Source organism: Ylistrum balloti, unplaced genomic scaffold (genome assembly GCF_031769215.1).
Source record: "Ylistrum balloti isolate Yb309-2 unplaced genomic scaffold, AGI_CSIRO_Ybal_v1 Utg369876, whole genome shotgun sequence".
Lineage (NCBI taxonomy): Eukaryota > Metazoa > Mollusca > Bivalvia > Pectinida > Pectinidae > Ylistrum > Ylistrum balloti.
This window is the reverse complement of record NW_026782016.1, coordinates 1,744,772-1,757,975: the sequence shown is the minus strand read 5'-3', so window position 1 is coordinate 1,757,975 and position 13,204 is coordinate 1,744,772. Positions and strand designations below refer to the sequence as shown.

At 35.2% G+C, this 13,204-nt stretch overlaps 1 protein-coding gene across 1 annotated transcript in view; it reads right to left on the bottom strand.

Annotated features, from left to right (window-relative positions):
• LOC132546159 (heat shock protein 75 kDa, mitochondrial-like) overlaps positions 1–13,204 on the bottom strand; it is a 31,176-nt gene that overhangs the window by 5,335 nt on the left and 12,637 nt on the right. Inside the window, exons 14-17 of the mRNA XM_060209866.1 lie at positions 12,807–12,997; positions 12,209–12,294; positions 11,777–11,922; positions 11,078–11,150 (exon numbers count right to left, since the gene is read on the bottom strand). Coding sequence (XP_060065849.1) covers positions 11,078–11,150; positions 11,777–11,922; positions 12,209–12,294; positions 12,807–12,997 — 496 coding nt within the window. The remainder of the gene's footprint in view (positions 1–11,077; positions 11,151–11,776; positions 11,923–12,208; positions 12,295–12,806; positions 12,998–13,204) is intronic.

Here is a 13,204-nt window from a genome sequence, read left to right as displayed (position 1 = left end):
CTGTGTGGGGTACAAGTCACTACCACTGTGTGGGGTACAAGTCACTACCACTGTATGGGGTACATGTCACTACCACTGTGTGGGGTACAAGTCACTACCACTGTGTGGGGTACAAGTCACTACCACTGTGTGGGGTACATGTCACTACCACTGTGTGGGGTACAAGTCACTTCCACTGTGTGGGGTACACATGTCACTGCCACTGTGTGGGTACAAAAGTCACTACCACTGTTTGTGGTACAAATTACTGTCAATAGGTAGCGTACAAGCCACCAACAATATTAAATATAATTAGTACTAAGTAAAGGACATAAACAGGATATGAAAATATGCTAATGAAGTTCCTTATGTTGCACATTGTGAAATACAGGTAACAGCTGTATGTTTCTGTGGTATTAGGAATTTTAGGTGTGTTTATATCTTTATTACAGTTTTGAAAGCTTAGCTTACCTGGACACAAATGATCTGATAATCAGTATTTGCTTTGTATTCAAAATGAGAAAATTTGAACAAAATAAAAACCCACATATCAAACAAAAACCCACATCTCAGGTAAAACTACACTTAAGAGCCTTTATGTTTACTGGAATATAAAAAGTGGATTTTAGCTTTTTGGAAATTTGGTGTGGAAATTTTTAAATTCATATAAAATGGACAAAGATGAGACTAACAATACACAGGTGTACAGTTTAATATCGTTAATGAACAGGATACGAGCACACAACACGGATACCCGAGACTCTCCATGAACACAATGACAGAATAAAGAATAACCATCAGTAATGCTGAAAGTGACATTGTACTTGGTCTACAATTCAAACATCAGTAAAATTTCCATAATAACATATGTTGGATTTTATTTCAAAATTCAGAATGACGAAGACAGAAAGTTCCCAGTACCTTAAACATATTAATTTTGTGCCCAATCAAATTTTTATGCAACATCAATTTTCAATAAATAAGCTGAATGTAGAATTCATAGTTTTGCTACTGAATTGCTATTGATGACATACAAAATCTGCAATCATATTTGAGCCCCGTATCTTAAGCATGAAAAGTGATAAAATAAGTTTTTACTACTAAAAAAAGCTACATTTAAAATATCAACTATTTATGAATTGGTGTATCTTAGCCTCAGTTTAACTTTGCCCTGTTTTGACCTTTTGCCAACGTTGAAAAAATAAAAGGAAAGTTGGATGATTAACCTGAAATATGTGTTTTTGTGTATTAACCAGCAACAAAGGTTGAAAATGACCAAATATCCCCTGAGAAGATATTTTACCATATACTGTAAGTGTTCAAGGTCTGCAAACACCTCCAGTTTTGTAAACGCTATTGAAAAATAAGTTATGTTCAATACTATTTACTTTTGGTTACACTCCTGTGAAAACTAAGCATCTGACTATGGTAGCAAACCTGTACAAAGCAAATATTATGTAAATAAAGTGTACATATAATGTATAGAGGTGACTGAGTGCCACCCTTATAGAACTGATAACCTCATTAGATATCACGCCACATAAAGCTCACAAACACAATCCTTCACTCAAGGTACCACTGCAACCTCATGGCAACCTAAACATGTCTCCCAATTCGATGGAAGACACATTTGTTGGTGAAATATTTAAGACGTGTAGGTGGAAGGTGTAATGATGGACAAAGATCATAAACACTCTCCCTGACAAGTTTCATGGCAATATAATATTTACAGAATAAATCTTTCAAAAGAGTATATTTTTATATATGTGAAAACAGTTACTATGAGCGAATGCACAGAGTTCTAGAAAAGGAACTTATTTCAGGTACTCAATGTCAACCCAAATTTCGACCATAAGAAACAACACTAGATTGATGACAAATATCGTCCAGGATGTGTATAAGTGTGAGTAGAAGTTGTTAGATTGACGACAAATATCGTCCAGGATGTGTATAAGTGTGAGTAGAAGTTGGTAGGGTATAATTCTATTTATAACCCTGAAATATATATCCAGAACAAAAGTTCTCTTTTCCCCGTTTTTATTTCTTATCATTATAAGGAAAATTTTAAAAGATTAAATATTTTTTTTAATGAAAATTAGCAATAGATTTATCAATATAAGGAAATACTGACAAACTTAACATAATTTTATTTGAAAATTTGTGACAGGTTTGCATTTCTGATTGGCAAATGTTTAACTCACCATCCTAATCTACAGTCATACCACCAATGAGAAATCTCAACACTGGAGGGAAATTACACTGGAATTTTATATATTACTCTACTATGACTAAACAGCCTGATAACAGGATAACCTCCTTAATCTAATGTCAGGGCAAAAAACTGAGAATAATTGCACTCACCAGGGTATAAATATCGTTTCTAACACAGAATAATTTCAACTTGATAATAAGGCTTTTTGTGAAGAATTCCTTTTGTGAACATAATAGATCACATGCTACTCTGCTAGAATAACAAAAAGGTGTTGGATACTGCTACGATACAGTATAGCTTTATCTCCATGTATCACTTTATTTCAAGTACATGAAATATTTAGCCAGGATCAATCTTCAGAAAAGGTGTTTGAAGGTAGTAGACATCAATATATCAGAGTTACAGTCATCACACCGTAAATACTGTTCATCAATAATGAATATACAAAAATATTATAATTATATCACAGGAAATGAAATACTGAATGAAAGAACTGAGAAAAATACATATTCCTGCCGAATACCTTGACAGGAATCAAACTCATGTCTCTTGATAATTCAATGTCTCTACCAACTGAACTAAGCTCTGTCAGCTGAGTGACAGCGAACGCATTTATGTAACACACTGACCTGCTCCTTTTACACCAATCCCCCAGATTTTACCAAGATTTCCTAAATCTAAATCAGAGACACTACATATCAGTTAGATTACCGTGGGCACCAATGTGAAAGAATAGAGGAAAATACACATTCTTGTGGAGAGGCTAGACAGTACTTGAACCCGGATCTGCAGTGTAATAATTCACTGGCTCTTCTAACTTTGCCAAAGAAGCATGCTTCGTCAGCTGTGTGACAGAGACCGTATTTAACCCTATGTACAAGCAACACCAACTCCCTCCTTTTACGGTAATTATGACTGTGCTGTGAGCTAACCAAGATCTTACCTAAACCTGACGGAGCTAATCAAGACCTATGTTGTACAAATAATACAGCTGGTCAAACAGCCCTGTTCACCTGGTATTCCACAAACTTCAGCAGCCTGTATGCTAACAATCAAACTAAACTCTCATCCTTCCAACGTCACACTACCTAAATCGCGATACTTTTCATAGAAAATAATTAACATACTGTATTTTGACAATGTAACATAAATTATTCTGCTATAATAAAACAAATAGATACTTTAATTTTGTGTCAGTATTATCATGAGTCACTAATTTCTACAAATATTTATTTTGATTATTTTTTCCTATATCTAAGATATGGCAGGATCTTTATGTTGTTGCATGGGACCATTTCCCATACTTCTTTCACATTGTTTTTTTTTTACGTTTAAAAAATAAGGTGTAGATTTGAATGAATTAAAAGAGTTACTATTGATTTTTATCTTCAAATGAAATGCTCACAGAAGAAGGAAAAAAATCCCATGTTGGATCCTAAAACACATAACAACTGATGGATCCTTTGTAGGAAAATTTCAATTAATTTTATTGAACAGATTATCAAAGTTTACAACCTCATACTTAAATGAAACATCTGACAATTAATTTGCTTGATGTAAATGAAATTTTAATAAAATCGCAAGTAACTGTCTACACTAAGTTTACAATCCTGCAAAGTGTGAGAAAGGAGTGTTAAATAGGTCGCTTAGCGAAACATTGAACTTTACAAACTTAGATAAGTAGGGATTGTCTTGTGCTGTCGTGGTTATGATATTTCATCATCTTAAAAAAAACTTGAAATTATTTAAATAACATGTGATGGGCCTTCTGCATAGTGTTCAGTGAGGCAACAACCACTTAATACAAAGAGAACCTGCCTCAAAATAACCCTCGTAACTTATAAAGCCAGCAAGTGTACTGTGTTATAGCAAACAAAATAAATCTATTTAATAGATATACAGGTAGTTTATTGCCAAACATTAGATAAACTACCAACCCCCAAGACAACTGGATAAAAAGATTAGGTATCATTTAAGAAATGAGCATTTTCTATAGGCAGTTAAAAAAATAAAGGCAATAAATCCTTGCTTTCAAAGACGAAATAATGTTCACATAAAAAAGGTAGTGGATACCTCCACACCTATCCAAATTTTAAATGGTACAGTTTCAGATATATCACAAGAACTGTAGAACGACCTTCAGCCATAACTGTAATGTATTTAGAGGGCATTCAGTATTGAGATCATTATGAAATTGACCAGTATGATTATGTAACATAATAGACAGGGTAGCACATCATATCAGGCATCTATATATATACAGACAGAAAACCAATCTGTAAGTTGAATGTGTCAGTAGAGTAATTGTACTATAGAACAAAATACACCACAGAGCTTTGAAGTTAGCCCTCAGGCTAGCTGACTTTCTCAAGATTCCTAATCAATGCCGACACAGGCACAGAGGCTACAATACTTCGAACTGCTGAGCTCAGCAAACCATGTGCTGGGACAACACACACTAGTGTATCACTGATCACATCACATAGAACAATGTACAGCAAGGATTCATTCATAAAATGAGTATAGTATTATAGGCTGTACAACATGCTTGTAACAACATTCATTCAAAAAATGGTGTTAAAGAGCAACAGTCATTCTTCTATACAATAAGGTTGGTGATAGGAAAATTCAGGCAAGGCATCCAACATTTAGTAATTACACATCACACTCATTAGGTTTGAAGAACTGAGACATTTAGCTAACAATGGCAGCAAAAACAGGGTTGGGTGTTCATTTAGTATTTATTTTATTTTTGGAATTGTATTTTTACTTAGGTAATAAAGAATGAATCAAGACTTAAAAAATTCTTTCTTGAAAAAATGACAGGTTAGCCATAAAAAATACTGGATGATCAGGAAAACAAACACAAGTGTAAGAAATATAGAACTAAACAGTGTCCTACATTGACAGGGACAGTAGAACTAAACAGTGTCCTACAGTGACAGGGACAGTAGAACTAAACAGTGTCCTACAGTGACAGGGACAGTAGAACTAAACAGTGTCCTACAGTGACAGGGACAGTAGAACTAAACATTGTTTTACATTGACAGGGACAGTAGAACAAAGCAGTGTCCTACATCGACAGGGACAGTAGAACTAAACAGTGTCCTACAGTGACAGGGACAGTAGTACAAAGCAGTGTCCTACATCGACAGGGACAGTAGAACTAAACATTGTTCTACATCGACAGGGACAGTAGAACTAAACATTTTTTACATTGACAGGGACAGTAGAACTAAACAGTGTCCTACAGTGACAGGGACAGTAGAACTAAACAGTGTCCTACAGTGACAGGGACAGTAGAACAAAGCAGTGTCCTACATCGACAGGGACAGTAGAACTAAACATTGTTCTACATCGACAGGGACAGTAGAACTAAACATTGTTTTACATTGACAGGGACAGTAGAACTAAACAGTGTCCTACATTGACAGGGACAGTAGAACTAAGCAGTGTCCTACAGTGACAGGGACAGTAGAACAAAGCAGTGTCCTACATCGACAGGGACAGTAGAACTAAAGATTGCTCTACATTGACAGGGACAGTAGAACTAAGCAGTGTCCTACATTGACAGGGACAGTAGAACTTAAACATTGTTTTACATTGACAGGGACAGTAGAACTAAACATTGTTCTACATTGACAGGGACAGTAGAACTAAACAGTGTCCTACATTGACAGGGACAGTAGAACTAAGAAGTGTCCTACATTGACAGGGACAGTAGAACTAAACATTGTTTTACATTGACAGGGACAGTAGAACTAAACATTGTTCTACATTGACAGGGACAGTAGAACTAAGCAGTGTCCTACATTGACAGGGACAGTAGAACTTAAACATTGTTTTACATTGACAGGGACAGTAGAACTTAAATATTGTTTTACATTGACAGGGACAGTAGAACTTAAAACATTGTTCCACATTGACAGGGACAGTAGAACTAAAGATTGCTCTACATTGACATGGACAGTAGAACTAAACATTGTTTTACATTGACAGGGACAGTAGAATTTAAACATTGTTCTACACTGACAGGGACAGTAGAATTTAAACATTGTTCTACACTGACAGGGACAGAACTAAAGATTGCTCTACATTGACATGGACAGTAGAACTAAACATTGTTTTACATTGACAGGGACAGTAGAACTAAACATTGTTTTACATTGACAGGGACAGTAGAACTAAACATTGTTTTACATTGACAGGGACAGTAGAACTAAACATTGTTCTACACTGACAGGGACAGTAGAACTAAACATTGTTCTACATTGACAGGGACAGTAGAATTTAAACATTGTTTTACATTGACAGGGACAGTAGAATTTAAACATTGTTCTACACCGACAGGGACAGAAGAACTAAACATTATTCTACATCGACAGGGACAGTAGAACTAAACAGTGTTCTACATTGACAGTGATGATAGACTGAGCAGGATTCTACACTGTCAAAGACAGTAGAATTGAGCAGTGTTCAATATTGACAGAGATGACAGAACAGCAGTGTTCTACACTGATCTACACTGACAAAGACAGTAGAATTGAGCGGTGTTCTACACTGACAAAGACAGTAGAATTGAGCAGTGTTCTACACTGACAAAGACAGTAGAGCTCACAAGTGTTCTAAATTGACAGCGTTGATAAAACTTAGTATTCTCTACACTGTCCTATATGTTTTACATTGACAGGATATGGTATATTTGAACAGGGTTTTATACTGACAATAGTGTGTAGAAATGAGCTGTATTTTACACTGCAGTAATCACAAAATCCATCTGTATTGATCTGGCGTGGGAGGCCCCAGTTCACCATGCCTCCCACTGTTACACACATGGCTGCTTTGAAACATTAACGCAGTTCCAGAGACAAGCTAGTGATAGTGGCTTTACTACTGTCTACTGACTATATCTAAACCTGTTTTAGAGCAATGTGCCTGAAACTATCATAGTTCAACTTCAATACTAATCACATTTAAGTCAGATTTGTGCTCAACGAAAGTAATACAAATACTTTCTCCAATATAACACTCCTCTGATGCCAGTAATATCCATTTTAAGATTTTGAAGATTTTTTATGGAAGGCAAACTGATTGACAGAGACATTTCAATTTGCCTGAATCTTAGGTAAGAGTGTAAAATTCTAGATGCTAACTCAATGCCTGGGGATTTACTAGAACAAGGCACAGGGTAAGAAGACTCTAAAGACTTAATGTTAAGGCAAGAGAAAGTTATCAATACTTATTTTCTTATCCATTCATGATGTAACACCACATTTGATTGGACAATGAAGATAAATTTGTAAAGCACAGCTACAACATACAACTAAAAACTTTCTGATGCCTATCTAGTCTAAATGACATAAATTAATATGACACATCATGAAAATGGCATCAAGTTTCATTAAAATCTGTTCAAATTGACTCCATTAATCTTATTCACAAGGTTATAAATCTACAAAGGGCCATAACTATGTAAATTTTGATCAATATAGTACTGTTGGCTAGCTCATCTCATACCCAATTGATATAAGGCTGCATACCAAGTTTCATCAAAACTGATTCATATTTACTTAAAACATAGTGTTAACAAGGTCCAATGTTTAAAAAAAAAACAAAGGCAGATAACTCTGTAAGTTACTGCAGAATTAATATTGTCCTACTGTCTAGCCCATCTGAGGTCTCATTGATTTTATATTGCATACAAGTTTCATTCAAATCTGTTCATATACATTTCTTCAGGTAATTGTGTTCACTAGGTTCAAGGTACTAGAGATGCACTGGGCCTAACTTTGTAATAAATTATCAAATCCATCCCATTGTTAAACTCATCTCAGTTCTTATTGATACACAAGTATGGCTGCTTAACAGGTTTCCTCGAAATCTGTTCATATTTACTAAAGTTATTGTACTGACAAGGAAATAAAACCACAAAGGGCCATAACTCTGAAAATAAGAATTACACTGGTCTAATTACCATGCCAGATCTTATTGATATAACACTGCAGACCAAGTCTCTTCAAATTCTGTTCATGTTAACTCAAGTTATCATGTTCACAAGAAAAAATTTTCAGCACAACACAAGTCACATGACCACAGACTAAAAACAATCCCAATAGGAAAGAATGACATCTTTGGTCAAGTAACTTAATAACTATAAAAAACAAAAGGAAGACCTAAATGTTATATGTGCACAGCACCATCAGCATTATTAGAGACCTGTGTACATTGTACACTGTACTAAAATCAGCAGGAGAGACCTGTACATTGTATACAGAACTATCAAAACCAGGAGGGAACTTAACATTGCACACCATATTATCTACACCAGGAGGAAATACTAACAACACTAGTAGAGACCTGTACATTGTACACTGCACTATTAACGCTAGTAGGGACCTGTACATTGTAACACTGTACTATCAACACTAGTAGGGACCTGTACATTTTAACACTGTACTAACAACACTAGTAGGGACCTGTACATTGTTACATTGTACTATCAACACTAGTAGGGACCTGTACATTATAACACTGTACTATCAACACTAGTAGGGACCTGTACATTGCACACTGTACTATCAACACTAGTAGGGACCTGTACATTGTACACTGTACTATCAACACTAGTAGGGACCTGTACATTGTAACACTGTACTATCAACACTAGTAGGGACATGTACATTGTACACTGTAAAAACAACACTAGTAGGGACCTGTACATTGTAACACTGTACTATCAACACTAGTAGGGACCTGTACATTGTACACTGTACTATCAACACCAGTAGGGACCTGTACATTGTAACACTGTGATATCAACACTAGTAAGGACCTGTACATTGCACACTGTACCAACAACACTAGTAGGGACCTGTACATTGTACATTGTGATATCAAAACTAGTAGGGACCTGTACATTGTAACACTGTACTATCAACACTAGTAGGGACCTGTACATTGTAACACTGTACTATCAAAACTAGTAGGGACCTGTACATTGTAACACTGTACTATCAACTCTAGTAGGGACTTGTTCATTGTAACACTGTACTATCAACACTAGTAGGGACCAGTACATTGTAACACTGTACTTTCAACACTAGTAGGGACCTGTACTTTGTATTCAAACTATCAACTCCTACAGGAACTGAGTTTCATTGATCAGTTTCAATTTAAAATGGGCACAACTAGGGACAGAGGAAAACCTTCATATGATGTTTGAAAAATGTTCTTCTGGTATTTCTCAGGAAGAAGCGATAACAAGAATTGTTTATGCATGGACAATGCTCAATAGACGGACTGTGGAATAAGGACGACTTGAACGGCACACCATGTGATAATTACTGGCTAATAAATCAGAATTCGTGGATTTTTGATTCTGTGGGAAAAAAATAAAAACGTTAGAATTTTCTCTTTTTGCTTCCAGTCGAAATTATTTCTGTTTGTATTAAGGCTATGTTCACAGGAATTAACACTAATGACAAGAATAAAAGAACGTTTTTTTTCAAGATGGCGTCCTGTGTTTTTATAACGCTGTTTACAACAGTCTCGCATTAATATCAAACCACAAATCAGTATATATCCTGGCGTGTAATCAATCGGTAATTATCAGAAACAATTGTTTTCAGTGGATAAACATTGTGTGCTGATCAGTCGGTGTACCGCAGTCATATGAAAACACCACGCGTAACGATTGGACCATGTGTGTAAACAGGTGTGTAAACAAGATCTGCATTATTAATAATTATTGTGAACCTGTAGTCGGATAGAAATACGGATCCAATCTTCAATCGACAGGATGGTCCGATCAAGCCTAGTGTCCACAGTGTCGCTAACGACTGCGATCCCATCATACTTAGCATCACAATGGGTACTTACCCTTTGTTATGTTTAATAATATATAATTATATATCGTTGACACCAATTTAGCGTATCCATGTCGAGGACTCCCGACTAATTACGGGGCTTCTGTCATTACCGGTGGACGTTTCCGGTGTCGGCAAAGATTACTTGGTCAAATTTCAAAATTACTTTAGTAAGTAGTTCATATTTCGTTGTGTTTTTAAATTCGTGGATTTGCTCATCCACGAAAACAACGAAAATTGGACCCCCACGAAATAAAATGAATCCACAGTAGATTAGAAGTAAATCTAATGTGTATTGATGTGTCCTGTCAGCTGATAGCGTTTTGCTTGAAGAAATTTGGCTAACTCAGACACAATTAAGGGGAGGTAACTACTATAAAAACTTTTGCATTATACAGCAATCTTTGTTGCATTGACCAATGATATCAAGACTTACCCAAATAAAAAACAAATCAAATATGAGTTACAACATGCATAAAGATTTTGAAAAAAACAGGATATTAGACACACATTTTCATAAATCGATTCCAATGTTAATTTACTTCACTTTTGCTCCTGAAGTAATATTCATATACACTAATGTAATTAATTACTTATGCTAATGTATTCATGTGATCAGATATATAATACAGTTGTATATCTCATCTGATGTTTTCACTTTAGAAATCAATTTCAGCAGGCAGAACCACACTCTCCAACAGAAGTCTTAGATATTTACAATATCTTGTATTCATCCAATTATAAGGTCATATATTGTAATAAGCCCACTCAGATTCAGTAAAACTGTTTAAGTTATTTCATTGTTCTGCGATAAGCTCACCCCCTACTTTGAGTAAATGTTTAAGTGTTGGCCTCTCGTCTTACTGTAGGATAATTACAGTACAAATATAAACAACTCAGACAATTTTATTACAAACCTCATTGAAGTGAGTTAAAAGCATGCTTAATTATCTGTAGACAAACAGACATGAATACAGCAAGTGCTACTTGTAAAAAAAGAATTTGCAAACATAATAGATACCTGTTCTGCTACAAGTCTTCCTAAGTCTGTATTGGTCTTTTGAAGGTCATGTATCTTCTTGATGAGTGGGTGACTGTAGAAACAAGATCATGAATATAAACACTACAATACCAGGCTCCAGACAAACATCTATTCCTGATTTTTCATTTTTCAAACATAAATTATTAATTTTCAATTAACATATGTTTTCAAACATAAATTATTAATTTTCAATTAACATATGAAGTCTGAAAATTTTCTGTAAATAATGTAACATGAGATTATTGTAAAACGAATGATCTTATTTATTTGAACTACATGACAATACATGAGATGAATTATTGAATTACACTGATTTTAGATCATATTAGTTAGAAATGCCATATTATGCAAGATTTAGAAAAACACTGTAGATGAGAAGTGTAACCTTACCAGAGAAATAATTCCCTACCATTAAGAAAAGACATCTGTAGCAGCAAGATGAATACAATATATGAATATTCATGAGCCTTGTTCAGACACTATATTTCATTTATGACCTATAAACCAAATATCATCCAAATACAAAAACAGGTCAAACACTTTGTTATTGTTTAAGTGTAAATGGCCAGTATTGTCAAGTATAAAACTATGCCTATCGACAGATTTTGCTTCTCTGATACCAAAGAGTGAAAATAAACTTGTTGCAATGACAGGAAAAGTTTGTAACAATTGAATTACCTAGGGTTGATCTCCAGCGTAGCATGTAGTACACGATAGCGTTCCTCCTCACTCTTGTCTGCCAATGTGGTGCGGAGGAAATGACGAACAGATCCCATCTCCGGAACTGTTATTACACATGGATGGGACACCAGTTTCTTTGTTACCTGTGAAGTGTAGAATGGAAGTATAAATAAAATGGGTCATTAATTCATTAATAATTTTCCTTACATATTCAATACAAGAGACACATAGGGTCTGTATCGTTCACCTGGTTTGGTTTGGCTGAAAACATACCACCTAAATTGTACATACACACAGAGCTTGAAGATCCTACAGGAAATATTATGGCATTAAACAAACACATAGAAAGATCCACAGATAACACCAATACTGTGTACCTGCTTCCTAAAACAAATTTACAAAAAAAATAATTTACTGTACGATCTTTACCTTGACCTTTGTGACCTTGTTGCCAAGGACTCCTTGTAACCAAGTCTTTAAATCATCAACCTCTCCCTGGCGCAAACTTTTTTCGTCTGAAAAGCAGAAATAATCCTTTGTTTTACTATGTGGTTACTTTCCTTTTTTTTTGTTTTTCTCCCACCTCTACCTGTGCGGGATACATGTATCCCATGGTTGCACTAATTGACCTTTGCTATTTGGATGTCTTATTCCTTCCAACGAGCATAATAAATCATAACAGAAGCTTGTGATGAAGATAATGCATTACTTATTATTTTTGAAGAATACATATTGTAAACAATTTGGTCTAATCTTGTATGTCACAGAGAAATCAAGTTATTTTCAGAAGTTGTTTGATCCACATTGTGTTCACCAAATACTGCTGTAAAAGGTGGGAGAAAAATAGTGAAACATTCTATTTTTGGGTATAGAATTTGGGTTCTAATCTTTGTATGTCAAAAAATAAAAATCAGAGATTATATTAGGAGATTCATGGACCTCACTAGTTTAATGAGCTGTAAAATCCATCTATCATGTGATATAACACAGTTATCTCCCCTTTTGTACTAATCATTATAATACCCACCAGTCTCATCAACAGTGTCAGTGTCAGCCTTGTCGTTTGTCATCTCATTCTCTATGGACTTGAAGAACTTTTTGTCATACTGTCCAAGGTTCATTAGTACAAGCTCGTCGTACGGCTCATACAGAAACAGCACTTCCACATCCCTCTTCTCGAGAGCCTCAAGGTATGGTGACTGCTCTGCCAGCTCTCGACTGTTGTAAATCAGGACAGGAATTAAACCAAAAACCTAACATATGCTAGACTTGTACTCTCTAATCACAACATACACTTCAAACAATATCCCAGACAAGTACAAATATTCTTGTATTCTGTTATACTAACCAAATCAAATAGCTTAGCAACAAACACATGGATTTCAAATTATTCACTGTAATTCTTTTCCCTTAAATGAGGAATGC